The following is a 25,202-nucleotide window of genomic DNA, read 5'->3' as shown; positions in this document are numbered from 1 at the left end:
AAATCCCTTATCGTGTTACTAGTGTTTTAGTGAGATTATATGGTACCTGAAAGTCAGAGGGGTGTGGCCACGGGTGTGTTGACGCCAGTGTCTCCGGTGGGAGGAGGTAAGAGAGTCCGCAGCTGCAGGAGGACGCAAGCTCCGCTCCTGACTATGGTAAGAGCCGACTTATTACCACCATTTTCTCACCGAAACCTGCCGGTTGACATGTGGTCGGGAACCACGTTCGCTTGACCGCTATGTCCATAGTAAAGCTTCACCTTCGGGAATGTAAACAAGGAAACACCGGCTGTGTTTGTGTCGCTAAAGGCAGCTGCAATACACCGCTTCCCAGCTACGTCTTTCTTCTTTGACGTCTCCATTATTCATTGAACAAATTGCAAAAGATTCAGCAACACAGATGTCCAGAATACTGTGGAATTATGCCATTAAAGCAGACGACTTTTAGCCGTGAGCGTCATCATTCCGCAACGTTTTTAACAAGATACTTCCGTGCGAAATTTAAAATTGCAATTTATTAAACTAAAGCGGCCGTATTGGCATGTGTTGCAATGTTAATATTTCATCATTGATATATAAACTATCAGACTGCGTGGTCGCTAGTAGTGGCTTTCAGTAGGTCTTTAAAAGAAAAAAGTGCTTCTTATGTCAAGTTTGACTTTGTATGATCATCTTGGTGTCCCTAATGAAGTGTCCCCATGAAAGTACCTGGTTCCTTTTCTGCAACATCTGCACCGTCTGCAGGTCGTGGCCGTGGTCTTGTGACAGTGCGAGTGGTGTTCTCTCTTCCATCCACAGCTAAACGGCACCAGGAAAAACAAACAAACAAAAAAACCAAAAGATCAGGACTGCTTTAGTCTTAAAAACAAACAAAAAAGGTCTTTGGTCTCACGAGTTCATCAGCCACGTCCCTGTGGAACTGATGCAGCTCCTTGGCCGCCTCCAGTCTGTCTCTGCGCTGAGCTAAAGGAGCGATCAGCTGCTGGAAGTCCAACTGCAGCGACTGTTGCTCCACCTCCAGCTCGGGTTGGTCCTCACGGGCGCCGCCGTGCTTTTTGACCGCTTCCTGGAGCTCCTCCAGCTCGCGTGCTCGATCTCTCACCTGGTTCTCCATCACCTGCAGAGTGCACATGTTTTAAGGAGAAAAAAATATACATATATACAAAAATATATACATATACATACACATATGTATGTATATGTATGACCTACTCAGTGGCCTAGTGGTTAGAGTGTCTGCCCTGCGATCAGTAGGTTGTTGAGTTCAAACCCCAGCCGAGTCATACCAAAGACTATAAAAAATGGGAGCCATTACTTCCCTGCTTGGCACTCAGCATCGAGGGTTGGAATTGGGGGTTAAATCACCAAAAATGATTCCCGGGCGTGGCCAACGCTGCTGCTCACTGCTCCCCTCACCTCCCAGGGGGTGGTCAAATGGGTCAAATGCACAGAATAATTTCGCCACATCTAGTATGTGTGTGTGACAATCATTGGTACTTTAACTTTACAATATATACACATACATATTAATATATATATAAATATATAGATGGATAGATAGTACTTTATTGATCTATATATATATATACACATATATATATATACATACACATATATATATATACATACACATATATATATATACATACACATATATATATATACATACACATATATATATATATATATATATATATATATATGTATATATATATATACACATATATATATATACATACACATATATATATATACATACACATATATATATATACATACACACATATATATATATATATATATATATATATATATATATATATATATATATACACATATATATACATATATATATATATGTATATATATATATATACAATCATCAGGAGATTGAGGGAACCCCTCATGAAACAGTTCTGTAGAGATGAAGTTGTCTTCTGATTTTTCCCACACCTACATATATATATATATATATATATATACATATATATATATACATACATATATATATATATATACACATATATACATATATATGTAGGTGTGGGAAAAAATCACCAGACTACTTCATCTCTACAGAACTGTTTCATGAGGGGTTCCCTCAATCATCAGGAGATTTTAATGGAAGCATTCACATACAATGGTTTATATAGAGCACAGAGTGGGTGGGTACAGGCAGGCGTAGGGTGTGGTGATTGGCTCATGTGTTACCTAGGAGGTGTTTCCGTCTGTGGCGGCATGTTGAAATGATTTCACTGCGCTTGTTGAGGGATGATAGATCTGGATGATATATAATAAACAGTTTCTCCTTTAAGCATAGGTTGCATCTTTTATTACCACTGTTGTAAGGTGTGCTGGATGCAAGGATTTGCCATGTTATTGAATATTCAACATTATTGTCTTTGAGGTTCCAAATGTGTTTGCTGAGTTCTGTAGAATTCTGCAAAGTCTGGTTTCTAAAGGAGGCGTTGTGATTATTCCATCTTGTTTTGAACGCTCCTTGTTGTTGGTCGAATTCGACCAAGCAACCCCCCCGTACCAGAAAGCACTTGATGAAAGCGGATACAACTTCACCCTCACCTATGAACCCACTCCAGGAAACCAACCAAAAAAGAGCAGAAAACGAAACAACATCATCTGGTACAATCCGCCATTCAGCAAAGACGTCTCAACCAACATCGGCCGCAAGTTCCTCACTCTGATCGACAAACACTTCCCCAAAGGCAACACCCTAAGAAAAATATTCAACAAGAACAACATTAAATTGAGCTACAGCTGTATGAATAACATGCAACAAATCATTTCAAACCACAACAAAGCAATTGCAAAAGGACTGCCTACCCCCAGACTAAACGACTCTGAAACCAATAATGAATGTAACTGTCGCAAGAAACCTGATTGCCCTCTCAACGGAGGGTGCTTACAGACATCAGTCGTTTACCAAGCAAAGGTAACACGCAAGGACATTAACACATCCGACACGTACGTAGGATAAACCGAAGGAGCGTTCAAAACAAGATGGAATAATCACAAGGCCTCCTTTAGAAACCAGACTTTGCAGAATTCTACAGAACTCAGCAAACACATTTGGAACCTCAAAGACAATAATGTTGAATATTCAATAACATGGCAAATTCTTGCATCCAGCACACCTTACAACAGTGGTAATAAAAAATGCAACCTATGCTTAAAAGAGAAACTGTTTATTATATATCATCCAGATCTATCATCCCTCAACAAGCGCAGTGAAATCATTTCAACATGCCGCCACAGACGGAAACACCTCCTAGGTAACACATGAGCCAATCACCACGCCCCTACGCCTGCCTGTACCCACCCACTCTGTGCTCTATATAAACCATTGTATGTGAATGCTTCCATTAAAATCTCCTGATGATTGAGGGAACCCCTCATGAAACACTTCTGTAGAGATGAAGTAGTCTTGTGATTTTTTTTCCCACACCTACATATTGCGCTCTACCACGGTATTGAGCACTATTCTCTGGATAATCCAATCAAGATATATACATATATATATATGTATATATATATAAATACATATATACATATATACACACATATATATACATATATGCATATACTTACACATTTATATACATAAACATATATATATTTATATATACATATACATATATATACTATCAATAGTCACGGAAATAAAGAAATGTGACAATCTACAATGTCAATAGTCATGGAAATAAAGCTTCTTCTGAAAGAGGGAGGAGCCCCACCTGATGCTTCTTCAGCAGGATATTAGCGTTGGTCAGATCTTTCACGTCGACGCCGTCCTCGCCGCTCTGCAGCTGCTGCCGCAACTCTCCCAACCATTTCCTCATGTCGCTCAGACTCTGGTCCAAAAGCTCCGAGCGGTTGGCGTCAAAGAGCAGGCGCGCCTTCTCCTGCGTGGTAGACTCCAGCATCCGCCACAGCTCGTGGAGAGCGGCCAGACGCTCGCTCACGTCGGTTTCCAACTCGGGCTTGGACCTCATCAGGTCCTGGCCCTCCTGCGGGCAGAAAGACCGTGGCCGTGAGGACACAACATTAGGTACGCCCCAGGTCCTCGTGTTCTCTTACTCGCCAAGCAACAAACGGCTAACACAAACAAAATATTAGGAACGCCACAAACCCAATCAGAAACAAGCTCCGTCTCATTTAAATATTCATTATGTGTTCGCACTAAACAAAAAAATTAAAGCATTATGGGATTTTTTTTAAATCGGTTGTCTGTAAAGCAGCAGTTCCATTGGCAGCAAAACAGGCCCAGAGCTTAATGCTAGCACCACCATGCTAGACGGTAGGTATGGTGTTCCTGGGATTAAAGGTCTCTTCTGGGTATTGTGTCCAAACAGCACCATTTTTGTTCCATCTGACCACAGAACTTTGCTCTAGAACAGGGGTCAGCAACCTTTTTAAAACCAAGAGCTACTTCTTGGGTCCTGATTAATGCGAAGGGCTACCAGTTTGTTGCCTGTTTGCTTAATTTACCTTTAATAAATAAATCTATATAAATAAAAAAATGGGTATTTCCGTCTGTCATTCCGTCAAACATTTTTTTTCCTTTTACGGAAGGTTTTTTGTAGAGAATAAATGATTTAAAAAAACACTTAATTGAACGGTTTTAAGAGGACAAAACACGAAAAAAATTTAAATTAAATTTTTAAACTTAGGTTATATTCAATTTCGAGTCTTTAAAATTCAAAATTCAACCGAAAAAAATGAAGAGAAAAACTAGCTCATTCGAATCTTTTTGAAAAAGTTTAAAAAATAATTTATGGAACATCATTAGTCATTTTTCCTGATTAAGATTAATTTTATAATGTTAATGACATGTTTTAAATAGCTGCGATGAGGTGGCGACTTGTCCAGGGTGTACCCCGCCTTCCGCCCGATTGTAGCTGAGATAGGCGCCAGCGCCCCCCGCGACCCCAAAAGGGAATAAGCGGTAGGAAATGGATGGATGGATGGATGTTTTAAATAGGTTAAAATCCAATCTGCACTTTGTTAGAATATATAACAAATTGGACCAAGCTATATTTCTAACAAAGACAAATCATTATTTCTTCTAGATTTTCCAGAACAAAAATTTTAAAAGACTTTGAAATAAGATTTCAATTTGATTCTACGGATTTTTTAGACTTGCCAGAATAATTTTTTGGAATTTTAATCATAATAAGTTTGAAGAAATATTTCACAAATGTTCTTCGTCGAAAAAACAGAAGCTAAAATGAAGAATTAAATTAAAATGTATTTATTATTCTTTACAATAAAAAAAAAAATACTTGAACATTGATTTAAATTGTCAGGAAAGAAGAGGAAGGAATTTAAAAGGTAAAAAGGTATATGTGTTTAAAAATCATGTTTAAGGTTGTATTTTTTTCTCTAAAATTGTCTTTCTGAAAGTTATAAGAAGCAAAGTAAAAAAAATAACTTAATTTATTTAAACAAGTGAAGACCAAGTCTTTCAAATATTTTCTTGGATTTTCAAATTCTATTTGAGTTTTGTCTCTCTTAGAATTAAAAATGTCCAGCAAAGTGAGACCAGCTTGCTAGTAAATAAAATTTAAAAATAGAGGCAGCTCACTGGTAAGTGCTGCTATTTGAGCTATTTTTAGAACAGGCCAGCGGGCGACTGGGCTGGTGACCCCTGGTCTAGAAGGTCTTATCTTTGTCCTTGTGGTGTCAGATGAAACTAAAATGGAGCTGTTTAGTCACAATACCCAGCAATATGTTTGGAGGACTGCGATGAGGTGGCGACTTGTCCCGGGTGTACTCCGCCTTCCGCCCAATTATAGCTGAGATAGGCACCAGCGCCCCCGCGAACCCAAAGGTAATAAGCGGTAGGAATTGGATGGACGTTTGGAGGAGAAAAGGTGAGGCCTTTATTGCCAGGAACACACTTACAGTGGTGGTCAGAAAAGCAGCAGTTCTATTGGCAGCAAAACAGGCCCAGAGCATAATACTACCACCCCCATGCTTGACGGTAGGTATGGTGTTCCTGGGATTGAAGGCCTCTCCAGGGTATTGTGGCCAAACAGCTCCATTTTTGTTCCATCTGACCACAGAACTTTGCTCCAAAAGGTCTTATCTTTGTCCATGTGGTGTCAGATGAAACAAAAATGGAGCTGTTTGGCCACAATACTCAGCAATATGTTTGGAGGAGAAAAGGTTAGGTCTTTAATCCCAGGAACACACTTACAGTAGTGGTCTGTAAAGCACCAGTTCTATTGGCAGCAAAACAGGCCCAGAGCATAATGCTCGCACCACCATGCTTGACGGTAGGGATGGTGTTCCTGGGATTAAAGACCTCACCTTTTTTCCACCAAACATATTGCTGGGTACTGTTTGGTTGATTGATTGAGACTTTCAATAGTAGATTGCACAGTACAGCACATATTACATACAATTGACCATTAGATGGTAACACCCCAATAAGTTTTTCAACTTGTTTAAGTCGGGGTCCACGTTATTTAATTCATGGTGTATGTAAACTTTTGACCACCACTGTGTGTGTATATATATATATATCAGATTTTAATCACTTTAGACCAGGGGTCACCAATGGCCGCGGGCACCAGGTCGCCCGTAAGGACCAGATGAGTCGCCCACTGGCCTGTTCTAAAAATAGCTCAAATAGCAGCACTTACCAGTGAGCTGCCTCTATTTTTAAATTGTATTTATTTACTGGCAAGCTGGTTTCGCTTTGCTCGACATTTTTAATTCTAAGAGAGACAAAACTCAAATAGAATTTGAAAATCCAAGGAAATATTTTAAAGACTTGGTCTTCACTTGTTTAAATAAATTAATTTATTTCTTTACTTTGCAATTTAAATCAATGTTCAAGTAAATGTATTTATTTTATTGTAAAGAATAATAAATACATTTTAATTTAATTCTTCATTTTAGCTTCTGTTTTTTGATGAATAATATTTGTGAAATATTTCTTCAAACTTATGATTAAAATAAAAATAAAAAATTCTGGCAAATCTAGAAAATCTGTAGAATCAAATTTAAATCTTATTTCAAAGTCTTTTGAATTTCTTTTAAAATTTTGGTTCTGGAAAATCTAGAAGAAATAATGATTCGTCTGTTAGAAATATAGCTTGGTCCAATTTGTTATATATTCTAACAAAGTGCAGATTGGATTTTAACGTATTTAAAACATGTCATCAAAAATATATATATAATTTGGGAGAAATCGTTAGGATGTTTAGTGTTTCCACGGAGATAAATATCAATAATTATTAATAATAACATAGAGTTAAAGGTAAATTGAGCAAATTGGCTATTTATTTAAGTGTGTATCAAACTGGTAGCCCTTGGCATTAATCAGTACCCAAGAAGTAGCTCTTGCTTTCAAAAAGGTTGGTGACCCCCGTTTTAGAGCCAACTTCGGAAAAGTTAGCGTATTCCTAAGATGGCAGCAAGTGTGTGTGTGCCTTGCTCAAGGACTGGTCCTAGATGTGTATACTGGAGAGAGGTAAGCTGGTCCTAGATGTGTATACTGGAGAGAGGTAAGCTGGTCCTAGATGTGTATACTGGAGAGAGGTAAGAAGAGTGACCTGGTCCTAGATGTGTATACTGGAGAGAGGTAAGAAGAGTGACCTGGTCCTAGATGTGTATACTGGAGAGAGGTAAGCTGGTCCTAGATGTGTATACTGGAGAGAGGTAAGCTGGTCCTAGATGTGTATACTGGAGAGAGGTAAGCTGGTCCTAGATGTGTATACTGGAGAGAGGTAAGCTGGTCCTAGATGTTTATACTGGAGAGAGGTAAGCTGGTCCTAGATGTGTATACTGGAGAGAGGTAAGCTGGTCCTAGATGTGTATACTGGAGAGAGGTAAGCTGGTCCTAGATGTGTATACTGGAGAGAGGTAAGCTGGTCCTAGACGTGTATACTGGAGAGAGGTAAGATGGTCCTAGATGTGTATACTGGAGAGAGGTAAGCTGGTCCTAGATGTGTATACTGGAGAGAGGTAAGCTGGTCCTAGATGTGTATACTGGAGAGAGGTAAGCTGGTCCTAGATGTTTATACTGGAGAGAGGTAAGCTGGTCCTAGATGTGTATACTGGAGAGAGGTAAGCTGGTCCTAGATGTGTATACTGGAGAGAGGTAAGCTGGTCCTAGATGTGTATACTGGAGAGAGGTAAGCTGGTCCTAGTTGTGTATACTGGAGAGAGGTAAGCTGGTCCTAGATGTTTATACTGGAGAGAGGTAAGCTGGTCCTAGATGTGTATACTGGAGAGAGGTAAGCTGGTCCTAGATGTGTATACTGGAGAGAGGTAAGCTGGTCCTAGATGTGTATACTGGAGAGAGGTAAGCTGGTCCTAGATGTGTATACTGGAGAGAGGTAAGCTGGTCCTAGATGTTTATACTGGAGAGAGGTAAGCTGGTCCTAGATGTGTATACTGGAGAGAGGTAAGCTGGTCCTAGATGTGTATACTGGAGAGAGGTAAGAAGAGTGACCTGGTCCTAGATGTGTATACTGGAGAGAGGTAAGCTGGTCCTAGATGTGTATACTGGAGAGAGGTAAGATGGTCCTAGACGTGTATACTGGAGAGAGGTAAGCTGGTCCTAGATGTGTATACTGGAGAGAGGTAAGCTGGTCCTAGATGTGTATACTGGAGAGAGGTAAGCTGGTCCTAGATGTGTATACTGGAGAGAGGTAAGCTGGTCCTAGATGTTTATACTGGAGAGAGGTAAGCTGGTCCTAGATGTGTATACTGGAGAGAGGTAAGCTGGTCCTAGATGTGTATACTGGAGAGAGGTAAGCTGGTCCTAGATGTGTATACTGGAGAGAGGTAAGCTGGTCCTAGATGTGTATACTGGAGAGAGGTAAGCTGGTCCTAGATGTTTATACTGGAGAGAGGTAAGCTGGTCCTAGATGTGTATACTGGAGAGAGGTAAGCTGGTCCTAGATGTGTATACTGGAGAGAGGTAAGAAGAGTGACCTGGTCCTAGATGTGTATACTGGAGAGAGGTAAGCTGGTCCTAGATGTGTATACTGGAGAGAGGTAAGATGGTCCTAGACGTGTATACTGGAGAGAGGTAAGCTGGTCCTAGATGTGTATACTGGAGAGAGGTAAGCTGGTCCTAGATGTGTATACTGGAGAGAGGTAAGCTGGTCCTAGATGTGTATACTGGAGAGAGGTAAGCTGGTCCTAGATGTTTATACTGGAGAGAGGTAAGCTGGTCCTAGATGTGTATACTGGAGAGAGGTAAGAAGAGTGACCTGGTCCTAGATGTGTATACTGGAGAGAGGTAAGCTGGTCCTAGATGTGTATACTGGAGAGAGGTAAGCTGGTCCTAGATGTGTATACTGGAGAGAGGTAAGCTGGTCCTAGATGTGTATACTGGAGAGAGGTAAGCTGGTCCTAGATGTGTATACTGGAGAGAGGTAACCTGGTCCTAGATGTTTATACTGGAGAGAGGTAAGCTGGTCCTAGATGTGTATACTGGAGAGAGGTAAGAAGAGTGACCTGGTCCTAGATGTGTATACTGGAGAGAGGTAAGCTGGTCCTAGATGTGTATACTGGAGAGAGGTAAGCTGGTCCTAGATGTGTATACTGGAGAGAGGTAAGCTGGTCCTAGATGTGTATACTGGAGAGAGGTAAGCTGGTCCTAGATGTGTATACTGGAGAGAGGTAAGCTGGTCCTAGATGTGTATACTGGAGAGAGGTAAGCTGGTCCTAGATGTTTATACTGGAGAGAGGTAAGCTGGTCCTAGATGTGTATACTGGAGAGAGGTAAGAAGAGTGACCTGGTCCTAGATGTGTATACTGGAGAGAGGTAAGCTGGTCCTAGATGTGTATACTAGAGAGAGGTAAGAAGAGTGACCTGGTCTACGGCGGTCAGCCAGTCCTTGTTGGAGGCCAACTCGGCCATGAAGGCCTGATGCTTCAGCCACTTGCTGTGCAGGTTCCTGGCCTCCTCGTACCACCTGTCCTGCGCCGTCAGCATCTTCTCGTTGATCCACAAGGTCAGCTGGAAGGTCAAAGGTGGACAAGGTTGAGGAAGTGTGGGGGGGTATGTGGGTAAAATAGATACTTGGGCCCACTCACGTCTTGCGTGTTCTGCAGGAAGTGCTGCAGGTGGCGGTTGTCTCGCAGCTTCTCCGACACTTCCTGCGCCCGCACCGCGTTCTTCTTCTGTCTGAAGAAGGAAAACATCAAAAAATGCTGAACAGGCAAAAACAAAAAACAAAACAAAACGACGGCCGTTAAGAGCGCGCTATCACTTTAAGATCAATACCCATTAGTGTTGCTGACCAGGTGCATTCTGGGGCTTAATGGCAACGAGCATCCTGTGTGTGAGGATGTCAACACCACTCCACACCGGCAGGAGAAATAATGCCCTGACTTGATAAACTTGCGTCCTGGTTGTAGTAAAATTTTGAAAAAAAATCCAAAAATACAACAAGCCTCTGGGAACTGATTTTTTTATTGTTTTTAACCCTTTTGAAATTGTGATAATGTTCCCCTTTAATAAAGTTTGACTGACCTATCTGACTGTTTTGTTGACGCAGCTCCATCTAAAGCAGGGGCCTCAAACTCAGTTTACCCGGGGGCCACTGGATGCAGAAACTGGGTGAGGCTGGGCCGCAGTAACAGATTTCTTAAAAAGCCTACAATAGGGGGCGGGGTTGGGGGTGCGGGGATGTATATTGTAGCCCGGAAGAGTTAGGGATGCATGGGATTCTGGGTATTTGTTCTGTTGTGTTTATGTTGTGTTACGGTGCAGATATTCTCCCAAAATGTGTTTGTCATTCTTGTTTGGTGTGGCTTCACAGTGTGGCGCATATTTGTAACAGTGTTAAAGTTGTTTATACGGCCACCCTCAGTGTGACCTGTATGGCTGTTGATCAACTATGCCTTGCAGTCGCTTGCTAGGTTAACAGGAGCCACATACAACATGTCTCTGGCACACTGTTTGAATAAGTGGTAGAGGACTCTAAAGGCTAAGGTGAAATTCAGAAAAATTATTACCTTGTCTAGACGGGCACTGAAATTTGGGAGTCTTCTGGGATATACAAGATTGAAGCTGCAATGCGCCATTCATATAAGGCTCGCGGGCCGCGACAACATTACATTTTTATGTTGAGGTGCGGGCCGCAAAATAACGTCTCGCGGGCCGCAATTGGCCCGCAGGCCGCGTGTTTGAGACCACTGATCTAAAGGATGCATAACGTAACCCCAGCCTCTACTCTAGCTTCTATTCTATGCGCCTTATAACGCGGTGCGCCTTATATATGAACAAAGTTTTAAAATAGGCCATTCATTGAAGGTGCGGTTTATAATCCGGTGTGCCTTATATATGAACAAAGTTTTAAAATATGCCATTCACTGAAGGTGCGCCTTATAATCCGGTGTGCCTTATATATGAACAAAGTTTTAAAATATGCCATTCATTGAAAGTGCGCCTTATAATCCAGTGCGCCTTATATATGAACAAAGTTTTAAAATAGGCCATTCGTTGAAGGTGCGCCTTATAATCCGGTGCACCTTATATATGAACAGAGTTTTAAAATAGGCCATTCACTGAAGGTGCGCCTTATATATGAACAAAGTTTTAAAATATGCCATTCATTGAAGGTGCGCCTTATAATCCGGTGCGCCTTATATATGAACAAAGTTTTAAAATATGCCATTCATTGAAGGTGCGCCTTATAATCCGGTGCGCCTTATATATGAGCAAAGTTTTAAAATAGGCCATTTCTCAACAAGCTATAGCAAGGAATTCAGGGGTTTCACCATCTATGCTCCGTAATATCATCAAAAGGTTCAGAGAATGTGGAGAAATCACTCCACGTAAGCCATGATATTACGGACCTTCAATCCCTCAGGCGGTGCTGCATCAAAAAGCAACAACAGATATCACCACATAGGCTCAGGAACACTTCATAAAACCACTGTCAGTAGCTACAGTTTATCGGTACATCTGTAAGTACAAGTTAAAACTCTACTATGCAAAGCCACAGCTATTTATCAACAACACCCAGAAACGCCGCCGGCTTCGCTGGGACCCGAGTTCATCTAAGATGGACTGATGCAAAGTGGCAAAGTGTTTTGTGGTCTGACGAGTCCACATTCCTATTTATTTTTGGAAACTGTGGACGTCGAAGAGGAAAAGAACCATCCGGACTGTTCTGGGCGCAAAGTGCAAAAGCCAGCATGTGTAATGGTATGGGGGTGCATTAGTGCCCAAGGCATGGGTAACTTACACATCTGTGAAGGCACCATTAATGCTGAAAGGTACATACAGGTTTTGGAACAACATATGTTGTCATCCAAGCAACGTTATCATGGACGCCCCTGCTTATTTCAGCAAGAAAATGCCAAGCCACGTGTAACAACATCATGGATTTATAGTAAAAGAGTGCGGGTACTAGACTGGCCTGCCTGTAGTCCAGACCTTTCTCCCATTGGTGCAATATGGAGGCTAACATATCAGAAGGCAGACTGTTGAACAAGTTAAGTTGTACATCAAGCAAGAATGGGAAATAATTAAACTTCAAAAATGTGTCTCCTCAGTTCCCAAACCTTTACTGAGTGTTGTTTAAAGGAAAGGCCATGTAACACAGTGGTAAAATGCACCTGTGACAACTTGTCTGCAATGTGTTGCTGCCATTAAATTCTAAGTTAATGACTACTTGCAAAAAATAAGTAAGTTTTTAGTTGTTCACAAAGTGGTGACCCTCGCTCCGTCCTTCTTTGTGAATGTCTGAGCATTTCACACAAGCTGCTTTTATAGCCAATCATGGCACCCACCTGTTCCCAATTAGCCCGCACACCTGTGGGATGTTCCATATAAGTGTTTGATGAGCACTCCTCAACTTGCTCAGTCTTTTTTGCCACTCGTGCCAGCTTTTTTTTTTTTTTTTTTTAAACATTCTTCAATTGAATATAAGTTGAAAAAGTTGAAAAATGGACTGGACTCTTACTATTATGTTAGATCCACTATGGACTGGACTCTGAACTCTCACTATTATGTTAGATCCACTATGGACTGGACTTTCACACTATTACGTTAGATCCACTATGGACTGGACTCTCACACTATTATGTTAGATCCACTATGGACTGGACTCTCACACTATTATGTTAGATCCACTATGGACTGGACTTTCACACTATTATGTGGACTGGACTCTCACTATTATGTTAGATCCACTATGGACTGGACTCTCACACTATTATGTTAGATCCACTATGGACTGGACTCTCACTATTATGTTAGATCCACTATGGACTGGACTCTCACACTATTATGTTAAATCCACTATGGACTTGACTCTCACTATTATGTTAGGTCCACTATGGACTGGACTCTCACACTATTATGTTAGATCCACAATGGACTGGACTCTCACTATTATGTTAGATCCACTATGGACTGGACTCTCACACTAATATGTTAGATCCACTATGGACTGGACTCTCACTATTATGTTAGATCAACTATGGACTGGACTCTCACTATTATGTTAGATCCACTATGGACTGGACTCTGACTATCATGTTAGATCCACTATGGACTGGACTCTCTCACTATTATGTTAGATTCACTATGGACTGGACTCTCTCACTATTATGTTAGATCCACTATGGACTGGACTCTCATTATTATGTTAGATCCACTATGGACTGGACTCTCACTATTATGTTAGATCCACTATGGACTGGACTCTCACTATTATGTTAGATCCACTATGGACTGGACTCTGACACTATTATGTTAGATCCACTATGGACTGGACTCTCACACTATTATGTTAGATCCACTATGGACTGGACTCTCACACTATTATGTTAGATCCACTATGGACTGGACTCTCACACTATTATGTTAGATCCACTATGGACTGGACTCTCACACTATTATGTTAGATCCACTATGGACTGGACTCTCACTATTATGTTAGATCCACTATGGACTGGACTCTCACTATTATGTTAGATCCACTATGGACTGGACTCTCACTATTATGTTAGATCTACTATGGACTGGACTGTCACGCTATTATGTTAGATCCACTATGGACTGGACTCTCACTATTATGTTAGATCCACTATGGACTGGACTCTCACTATTATGTTAGATCCACTATGGACTGGACTATCACTATTATGTTAGATCCACCATGGACTGGACTCTCACTATTATGTTAGATCCACTATGGACTGGACTCTCACTATTATGTTAGATCCACTATGGACTGGACTCTCACTATTATGTTAGATCCACTACGGACTGGACTCTCACTATTATGTTAGATCCACTATGGACTGGACTCTCACTATTATGTTAGATCCACCATGGACTGGACTCTCGCTATTATGTTAGATCCACTATGGACTGGACTCTCACTATTATGTTAGATCCACTATGGACTGGACTCTCACTATTATGTTAGATCCACTATGGACTGGACTCTCACTATTATGTTAGATCCACTATGGACATGATTTGATCAAATACTTTGCTATGGTTTAGTTTTTGAACAATACTACACATTAATAATGACTATTCACATTCTTCACCTGTCTTTAATGGCGTCCATCTTGTCCTCCACTTTCCCAGAGTCCAAGTTGTTCTGGTCCAGCAGTCTGTCTCCCGCCTGGAGGACAGCCAGGATCTTGTCCTGGTTGGCGTCCATGGTGCTCATGAAGTCCTCGTGCTTCTTCAGGGCCTGCTCGGCTCCAGCCAGCGTGTCGGGCGTGTCCACGTGGGCCAGCGTGTACTCCTGTCCACACATCACATAAATACTACTCCTGTCCACACATCACATAAATACTACTCCTGTCCACACATCACATAAATACTACTCCTGTCCACACATCACATAAATACTACTCCTGTCCACACATCACATAAATACTACTCCTGTCCACACATCACATAAATACTACTCCTGTCCACACATCACATAAATACTACTCCTGTCCACACATCACATAAATACTACTCCTGTCCACACATCACATAAATACTACTCCTGTCCACACATCACATAAATACTACTCCTGTCCACACATCACATAAATACTACTCCTGTCCACACATCACATAAATACTACTCCTGTCCACACATCACATAAATACTACTCCTGTCCACACATCACATAAATACTACTCCTGTCCACACATCACATAAATACTACTCCTGTCCACACATCACATAAATACTACTCCTGTCCACACATCACATAAATACTACTCCTGTCCACACATCACATAAATACTACTCCTGTCCACACATCAAATAAATACTACTCCTGTCCACACATCAAATAAATACTACTCCTGTCCACACATCACATAAATACTACTCCTGTCCACACATCACATAAATACTACTCCTGTCCACACATCACATAAATACTACTCCTGTCCACACATCACATAAATACTACTCCTGTCCACACATCACATAAATACTACTCCTGTCCACACATCACATAAATACTACTCCTGTCCACACATCACATAAATACTACTCCTGTCCACACATCACATAAATACTACTCCTGTCCACACATCACATAAATACTACTCCTGTCCACACATCACATAAATACTACTCCTGTCCACACATCACATAAATACTACTCCTGTCCACACATCACATAAATACTACTCCTGTCCACACATCACATAAATACTACTCCTGTCCACACATCACATAAATACTACTCCTGTCCACACATCACATAAATACTACTCCTGTCCACACATCACATAAATACTACTCCTGTCCACACATCACATAAATACTACTCCTGTCCACACATCAAATAAATACTACTCCTGTCCACACATCAAATAAATACTACTCCTGTCCACACATCACATAAATACTACTCCTGTCCACACATCACATAAATACTACTCCTGTCCACACATCACATAAATACTACTCCTGTCCACACATCACATAAATACTACTCCTGTCCACACATCACATAAATACTACTCCTGTCCACACATCACATAAATACTACTCCTGTCCACACATCACATAAATACTACTCCTGTCCACACATCACATAAATACTACTCCTGTCCACACATCACATAAATACTACTCCTGTCCACACATCACATAAATACTACTCCTGTCCACACATCAAATAAATACTACTCCTGTCCACACATCACATAAATACTACTCCTGTCCACACATCACAAATACTACTCCTGTCCACACATCAAATAAATACTACTCCTGTCCACACATCAAATAAATACTACTCCTGTCCACACATCACATAAATACTACTCCTGTCCACACATCAAATAAATACTACTCCTGTCCACACATCAAATAAATACTACTCCTGTCCACACATCACATAAATACTACTCCTGTCCACACATCACATAAATACTACTCCTGTCCACACATCAAATAAATACTACTCCTGTCCACACATCAAATAAATACTACTCCTGTCCACACATCACATAAATACTACTCCTGTCCACACATCACATAAATACTACTCCTGCCCACACATCAAATAAATACTACTCCTGCCCACACATCACATAAATACTACTCCTGTCCACACATCACATAAATACTACTCCTGTCCACACATCACATAAATACTACTCCTGTCCACACATCAAATAAATACTACTCCTGTCCACACATCACATAAATACTACTCCTGTCCACACATCACATAAATACTACTCCTGTCCACACATCAAACAGTGTGTATAAAAGACGACCCGTGGCACAACTGTTAGCATTCTGATAGTTGCATAGTAGCTTTTTTTTGCTAATTTTGCAGATGTATTTGGTATTAAATATTTTATTAATGCTAACTGTAAGCATGCTATTGTTAGCATGTTAACATAGTGCTGTTAGCATGCTAGCTTTTTTCTGCAAATTTTGCAGATGTATTTGGTATTAAATATATTGGTATTTTATTAATGCTAACTGTAAGCATGCTATTGTTAGCATGTTAACATTACTGTTAGCATGCTAGCTTTTTTTTGCAAATTTTGCAGATGTTTTTGGTATTAGATATTTTGGTATTTTATTAATGCTAACTGTAAGCATGCTATTGTTAGCATGTTAGCATATTACTGTTAGCATGCTATCTTATTTTTTGCAAATTTTGCAGATGTATTTGGTATTAAATATTTTGGTATTTTATCAATGCTAACTGTAAGCATGCTATTGTTAGCATGCTAGCATAGTACTGTTAGCATGCTAGCTTTTTTTGCAAATTTTGCAGATGTATTTGGTATTATATATTTTGGTATTTTATTCATGCTAACTGTAAGTATGCTATTGTTAGCATTCTGATAGTAGCATGCTAGCTTTTTTTTGCTAATTTTGCAGATGTATTTGGTATTAAATATTCTGCTATTTTATTAATGCTAACTGTAAGCATCCTATTGTTAGCATGCTAGCATAGTACTAATAGCATGATAGCTTTTTTTTGCTAATTTTGCAAAAGTATTTGGTATTAGATATTTTGCTGTTTTATTCATGCTAACTGTAAGCATGCTATTGTTAGCATGTTAGCATATTACTGTTAGCATGCTAGCTTTTTTTTGCAAATTTCGCAGATGTATTTGGTATTAGATATTTTGGTATTTTATTAATGCTAACTGTAAGCATTCTATTGTTAGCATGTTAGCATATTACTGTTAGCATGCTAGCTTTTTTTTGCAAATTTTGCAGATGTATTTGGTATTAGATATTTTACTTGGTCCAAGTCTTGATCCAGTCTAAAGTCATGTGGTCTACAGCTTAATCCATCTTTAAATCAAAGTATCCAAGTCTTAATCCAGTTTTAAATCACATGGTCCTAGTCTTAAATCAGTCCAAAATCGTGTGGTCCAAGTCATCTTAACTCAGTCTTAAATTACATGGTCCAATTCTTAACCCGCTTTTAAACCACATGGTCCAGGTCTTAATCCAGTCTAAAGTCATGTGGTCCAAGTATTAATACAGTTTTAAATCACATGGTCCAAGTCTTAACTCAGTCCAAAGTCATGTGGTCCAAGTCATCTTAACTTAGTCTTAAATTACATGGTCCAATTCTTAACCCACTTTTAAACCACTTGGTCCAAGTCTTAATCCAGTCTAAAGTCATGTGGTCCAAGTTTTAACACAGTCTTAAACCACATGGTCTTAAATTTACATGGTCTAATTCTTAACCCAGTCCTAAACCACATGGTCCAAATTTTAACTCTGTCCAAAGTCATGTGGTCCAAGTCATGTTAACTCAGTCTTGAATTACATGGTCCAAGTCTTAATCCAGTCTCAAGTCATGTGGTCTACATCTTAATCCATCTTTAAATCAAAGTATCCAAGTCTTAATCCAGTTTTAAATCACATGGTCCAAATCTTAAATCAGTCCAAAATTGTGTGGTCCAAGTCAACTTAACTTAACTCAGTCTTAAATTACATGGTCCAATTCTTAACCCAGTCTTAAACCACACGGTCCAAGTCTTAATCCAGTCTAAAGTCATGTGGTCTACATCTTAATCCATCTATAAATCAAACTCTTAATCCAGTCTAAAGTCATGTGGTCTACATCTTAATCCATCTATAAATCAAACTCTTAATCCAGTCTAAAGTCATGTGGTCTACATCTTAATCCATCTTTAAATCAAAGTATCCAAGTCTTAATCCAGTTTTAAATGACATGGTCAAAGTCTTAAATCAGTCCAAAATCGTGTGGTCCAAGTCATCTTAATTTAACTCAGTCTTAAATGACATGGTCCAAGTCTTAACCCAGTCTTAAACCACACGGTCCAAGTCTTAATCCAGTCTAAAGTCATGTGGTCTACATCTTAATCCATCTTTAAATCAAAGTATCCAAGTCTTAATTTAATCCAGTCTAAAGTCATGTGGTCTACATCTTAATCCATCTATAAATCAAACTCTTAATCCAGTCTAAAGTCATGTGGTCCAAGTCCTATTAACTCAGTCTTAAATTACATGGTCTAATTCTTAACCCAGTCCTAAACCACATGGTCCAAACCTTAACTCAGTCCAAAGTCATGTGGTCCAAGTCATATTAACTCAGTCTTGAATTACATGGTCCAAGTCTTAATCCAGTCTAAAGTCATGTGGTCTACATCTTAATCCATCTTTAAATCAAAGTATCCAAGTCTTAATCCAGTTCTAAATCACATGGTCCAAGTCTTAAGTCAGTCCAAAATCGTGTGGTCCAAGTCATCTTAATTTAACTCAGTCTTAAATGACATGGTCCAATTCTTAACCCAGTCTTAAACCACACGGTCCAAGTCTTAATCCAGTCTAAAATCCTGTGGTCCAAGTCTTAATCCAGTCTAAAATCCTGTGGTCCAAGTCTTAATCCAGTCTAAAATCCTGTGGTCCAAGTCTTAATCCAGTCTAAAATCCTGTGGTCCAAGTCTTAATCCAGTCTAAAGTCCTGTGGAGTGTCAAGTGGACAACAAGGTTGTACTTTAGTTTAGTACCTGGTTGTTGAGGACGGCCTCCACTGCCTTCGCGTCCCTCAGGAACTGCTGGAAGCCAAGTCCCTGGTCCAGGAAGTTCTTGCGGCTGTCCCACATCTTCTGGAGCTCGTCCCACCCTCGGTCTACGCTGTCCAGCATCTGCTCCAGCTGCTGGTACTGAGGGTCCTCCTGCCCACGTGTGACCCGGGCGCCGGCGTCCCTAACGCGGTGGTAGTCCTCCTCGTGGTTGTCCACGTCCTCCCGCAGGGCGTCGTGAAGACTCAGCTGCTCCTCGGCCTCGGGCAGCGAGGCGGGCGTCTCCTCCGACGCCACCGCCTTCTGGGTCCTAAAAAGCCAAGACTGGAAGTCGTCCAGGTCTTGGAGGAAGGTCTGCAACTTGCTGACCTCGCCCAGAGAGTCCTCTCGGTCCTTCAGGGTCTTCTTGAGCGCCTCCCAGGCCGCGTCCAGCCGGGCTCCGCGGGACAAGATTTCCTCCGCGTTCTCGGGGTGATCCTCGGCCAGCCGGTCGGCGTCGGCCCTCAGGAGGCGGAGCTTGGAGTCGATGGCGGCCAGGTCTCGCTCCATGCCGTAGAGCTTCCTCTGGATGGTCATGACGGCGGCCAGGTCGTTACCCAAGTCCTGCGTGGACTCGATGACGCGCGTCTTGTCTCGGATCCACGCTTCTGTCTCGTCACATTCCAGCCCGTAATTGTGAAGACTTCCTGCTGAGTCCACCTTCTTCTTCTTGTCCTCCACCATCGCCTTGAAGGCCTCCCACCTGAGGGAACATCATCTTTAGTTCAGCGCCAATGATTCAGTTGTCCATAGTGGATCTAACATAATAGTGTGAGAGTCCAGTCCATAGTGGATCTAACATAAGTGTGAGAGTCCAGTCCATAGTGGATCTAACATAATAGTGTGAGAGTCCAGTCCATAGTGGATCTAACATAATAGTGAGAGTCCAGTCCATAGTGGATCTAACATAATAGTGTGAGAGTCCAGTCCATAGTGGATCTAACATAATAGTGAGAGTCCAGTCCATAGTGGATTTAACATAATAGTGAGAGTCCAGTCCATAGTGGATCTAACATATTAGTGAGAGTCCAGTCCATAGTGGATCTAACATAATAGTGAGAGTCCAGTCCATAGTGGATCTAACATAATAGTGAGAGTCCAGTCCATAGTGGATCTAACATAATAGTGAGAGTCCAGTCCATAGTGGATCTAACATAATAGTGTGAGAATCCAGTCCATAGTGGATCTAACATAATAGTGTGAGAGTCCAGTCCATAGTGGATCTAACATAATAGTTAAGAGTCCAGTCCATAGTGGATCTAACATAATAGTGAGAGTCCAGTCCATAGTGGTTCTAACATAATAGTGTGAGAGTTCAGTCCATAGTGGATCTAACATAATAGTGAGAGTTCAGTCCATAGTGGATCTAACATAATAGTGAGAGAGTCCAGTCCATAGTGGATCTAATATAATAGTGAGAGTCCAGTCCATAGTGGATCTAACATAATAGTGAGAGTCCAGTCCATGGTGGATCTAACATAATAGTCAGAGTCCAGTCCATAGTGGATCTAACATAATAGTGAGAGTCCAGTCCATAGTGGATCTAACATAATAGTGAGAGTCCAGTCCATAGTGGATCTGACATAATAGTGAGAGTCCAGTCCATAGTGGATCTAACATAATAGTGAGAGTCCAGTCCATAGTGGATCTAACATAATAGTGTGAGTCCAGTCCATAGTGGATCTAACATAATAGTGAGAGTCCAGTCCATAGTGGATCTAACATAATAGTGAGAGTCCCGTCCATAGTGGATCCAACATAATAGTGAGAGTCCAGTCCATAGTGGATCTAACATAATAGTGAGAGTCCAGTCCATAGTGGATCTAACATAATAGTGAGAGTCCAGTTCTTAGTGGATCTAACATAATAGTGAGAGTCCAGTCCATAGTGGATCTAACATAATAGTGAGAGTCCAGTCCATAGTGGATCTAACATAATGGTGAGAGTCCAGTCCATAGTGGATCTAACATAATAGTGAGAGTCCAGTCCATAGTGGATCTAACATAATAGTGAGAGTCCAGTCCATAGTGGATTTAACATAATAGTGAGAGTCCAGTCCATAGTGGATCTAACATAATAGTGAGAGTCCAGTCCATAGTGGATCTAACATAATAGTGTGAGAGTCCAGTCCATAGTGGATTTAACATAATAGTGAGAGTCCAGTCCATAGTGGATCTAACATAATAGTGAGAGTCCAGTCCATAGTGGATCTAACATAATAGTGAGAGTCCAGTCCATAGTGGATCTAACATAATAGTGAGAGTCCAGTCCATAGTGGATCTAACATAATAGTGAGAGTCCAGTCCATAGTGGATCTAACATAATAGTGAGAGTCCAGTCCATAGTGGATCTAACATAATAGTGAGAGTCCAGTCCATAGTGGATCTAACATAATAGTGAGAGTCCAGTCCATAGTGGATCTAACATAATAGTGAGAGTCCAGTCCATAGTGGATCTAACATAATAGTGAGAGTCCAGTCCATAGTGGGCCTAACATAATAGTGAGAGTCCAGTCCATAGTGGATCTAACATAATAGTGAGAGTCCAGTCCATAGTGGATCTAACATAATAGTGAGAGTCCAGTCCATAGTGGATCTAATATAATAGTGAGAGTCCAGTCCATAGTGGATCTAATATAATAGTGAGAGTCCAGTTCTTAGTGGATCTAACATAATAGTGAGAGTCCAGTCTTGATCAGACAAGAGGTGTCCTAAGTGCAACTTGTAGCTAATGAGAGCTTCAAACACCGATGACATCTATTAGACAAGAACAGAAGCAAAGGAATCCAACAGAGACAGGATTCAATTTCGCTCATGAGGAGAAAGGTGTGGCGCTGCACCCTCGCACAGTCTCCCACCACACTCTCCTTTATTTGGCCATTTTCTGATGACATTACATTATATTACGCAGCTGCTCCTAAGGCAGGGGTGTCCAAAATTTTTCCACAGAAAAAAATTAAGCATGCGGAGGCCATTTTGATATTTTTCATTTTCAAACCATTTTTTTTTTATCCTTAGGGCTCCTGGGGAGCATAAAGGGTCTCAGTCACTAAAATGTTAAAAATAAGTCAAATTACTATTATTTTTTTAAATTTAATGCTTACAGTAAATCTCTATATCAATTTGAGGTTGATATAAAGTCAAACAAATAAGGTTTTATGCCTTTTCTGTCAAAGACAACTTTGTTTTTTATAGTAAAACTGAAATATGCAGTATTTAGATAGTACTTTATTGATTCCTTCAGGAGAGTTCCTTTATTTAGCAATTAAAGCCCTCAAAGATCAATAATGCAGGACACTATTGATTTTATCCATCCATCCATCCATTTTCTACCGCTTATTCCCTTTTGGGCTCGCGGGGGGTGCTGGCGCCTATCTCAGCTACAATCGGGCGGAAGGCGGGGTACACTCTGGACAAGTCGCCACCTCATCGCAGGGCCAGCACAGCTAGACAGACAACATTCTACAACAACTATTGATTTTAATTATTTAATATTTTTAATAAATCACAGTGAAAAGTTAAATAAAATCCTACTAAATATATTTGAGACCCGAAAGGTTCCCACTCTTAAAGTGAGGCATTTTAATTAGTTGTTGTTTTTTACTTTTAACACTTAAATTTCAAGATCAACTTCCGATATATCTGTTGATTTTAAGTTTGAACTATTGTTTTGTTTGTTTTATGCTCTTTTGTCAAAACTTTGATGTTTTATATGGCAACCACATGCAATATTTTTTCCACATAAAACATTTTAAAGTGATAATTTTTAAGTAATAACTCATTATAACATCGATTTTTTGTCCTTTTTTTTTTTGGAGCAATGAAACTTTTTTTTTTTAAAAGACAAAAGGAAAAAAAACGGCCTGCATGGAGCTTTTTCTCATTAGATTTCACCTCATTCCGCTGTTTTTAAATGTATTTTTTAAATTTTTGCAATACTATCAATTTTGCAATTTTTGCAGAATGTGTGGCGGGCCGGTAAACGTTTAGCTGGGGGCCGCAAACAAATGGCCCCAGGGCCGCACTTTGGACACCCCTGTGTTAAGGGGAGGGGGGGTCATAAACAACTGCTGCACTCGGTCATAAACAGTTCAAAGAAAATGTTGCCTGGAGCGGTGTCAGGTCTGCTCCCTCTCTGCTTTGTAGAGTTTCGGGTCATGACAAGGTCTTGCTGTGGGTGTCCAATAGATCAAAGAAACAGACACCTCCACGTCGCATCCCATCGCGCACAATGGAGTTTTACAAACCTTTTGCTACAGCTATTGTCTTTTCGCAGGGCAGCCTCAACCATACTTTTCCCGATTTTCCCGGGGGACTCCCGAATTTCAGTACCCCTCCCGAAAATCTCCCGGGACAACCATTTTCCTATATTTCTCCCAATTTCCACCCGGACAACAATATTGGGGTCGTGCCTTTAGCGTCCTCTACAACTTGTCGTCACGCCCGCTTTTCCTCCACACAAACAGCGTGCTGTTCCAGACACATAATATATGCGGTTTATACACACACATAAGTGAATGCAGGCATACTTGGTCAACAGCCATACAGGTCACACTGAAGGTGGCCATATAATCAAATTTAACACTGTTACAAATATGCGCCAGACTGTGAACCCACACCAAACAAGAATGACAAGCACATTTCGGGGAGAACATCCGCACCGTAACACAACATAAACACAACAGAAGAAATACCCAGAACCCCTTGCAGCACTAACTCTTCCGGAACGCTACAATATACACACCCACTACCAACAAACCCCGCCCACCTTTAAGTGGTTGGCGGCGTGGTTGGGGCAGGGGCGTGGTTAAGAGGGGAGCAGTATAATTCACCAACTCGAGTATACACATATATATATATATATATATATATATATATATATGAAATACTTTCAGTGAATTTTAGCTATATATATTTATTTTATTATATATATAAATAAAATAAATTGTTGAATTTCCGACGGCACCTATCAAATACACTAATAAAAACACAGTTGTTCTACTAACTGTACTGTGCTTGCTGGTTACTAAAAAAACAACAACACTTACCTTTCACTATTTGAGTAACCTTTGTCCTGTCATTGTGAGCGAACTGTGGTGCTGAATTTCCCCTAGGGATCAATAAAGTACATTCTATTCTATTCTATGTACAGTAGATGGCAGTATTGTCCGGTTTAAGAGGGTCACAACATTGCTGAGTCAGGTCCGCATGAATTTCGGGATAAAATTTATCCTGGGAGATTTTCGGGAGAGGCGCTGAATTTCGGGGGTCTCCTGGAAAATCCGGGAGGGTTGGCAAGTATGCTGAGAACCCACACCAAACAAGAATGACAAACACATTTCGGGAGAACATCCGCACTGTAACACAACATAAACACAACAAAGCAAATACCCAGAATCCCATGCATCCATAACTATGCCGGGCTACATTATACACCCCCGCTACCACTAAAGTGCGTCGGTTGAGGTGAGCGGGGTTGGGGGGGCTGTTAAAGTTGTTTATATCACAACCTTCAGTGTAACCTGTATGGCTTTTGACCAAGTATGCCTTGCAGTCACTTACTTTGTCTACAGGGGCCGCATACTACTTGTGACAGGCCGGCACGCAGATAGCTTGGTTTAATAACGGGCTCGAAGGCATATATTACAGGACGTCAAAGGCAT

General features: G+C 40.7%; 1 protein-coding gene across 1 annotated transcript in view; it reads right to left on the bottom strand.

Annotated features, from left to right (window-relative positions):
* sptb (spectrin, beta, erythrocytic) overlaps positions 1 to 25,202 on the bottom strand; it is a 180,141-nt gene that overhangs the window by 55,086 nt on the left and 99,853 nt on the right. Inside the window, 7 exon segments of the mRNA XM_061896277.1 lie at positions 709 to 798; positions 893 to 1,117; positions 3,753 to 4,025; positions 9,854 to 10,000; positions 10,078 to 10,168; positions 14,557 to 14,759; positions 19,487 to 20,243. Coding sequence (XP_061752261.1) covers positions 709 to 798; positions 893 to 1,117; positions 3,753 to 4,025; positions 9,854 to 10,000; positions 10,078 to 10,168; positions 14,557 to 14,759; positions 19,487 to 20,243 — 1,786 coding nt within the window.

Source organism: Nerophis ophidion, linkage group LG03 (genome assembly GCF_033978795.1).
Source record: "Nerophis ophidion isolate RoL-2023_Sa linkage group LG03, RoL_Noph_v1.0, whole genome shotgun sequence".
NCBI classification, from domain to species: domain Eukaryota; kingdom Metazoa; phylum Chordata; class Actinopteri; order Syngnathiformes; family Syngnathidae; genus Nerophis; species Nerophis ophidion.
The sequence above is the reverse complement of the archived record's forward strand: the minus strand, read 5'-3'. Positions and strand labels throughout refer to the sequence as shown.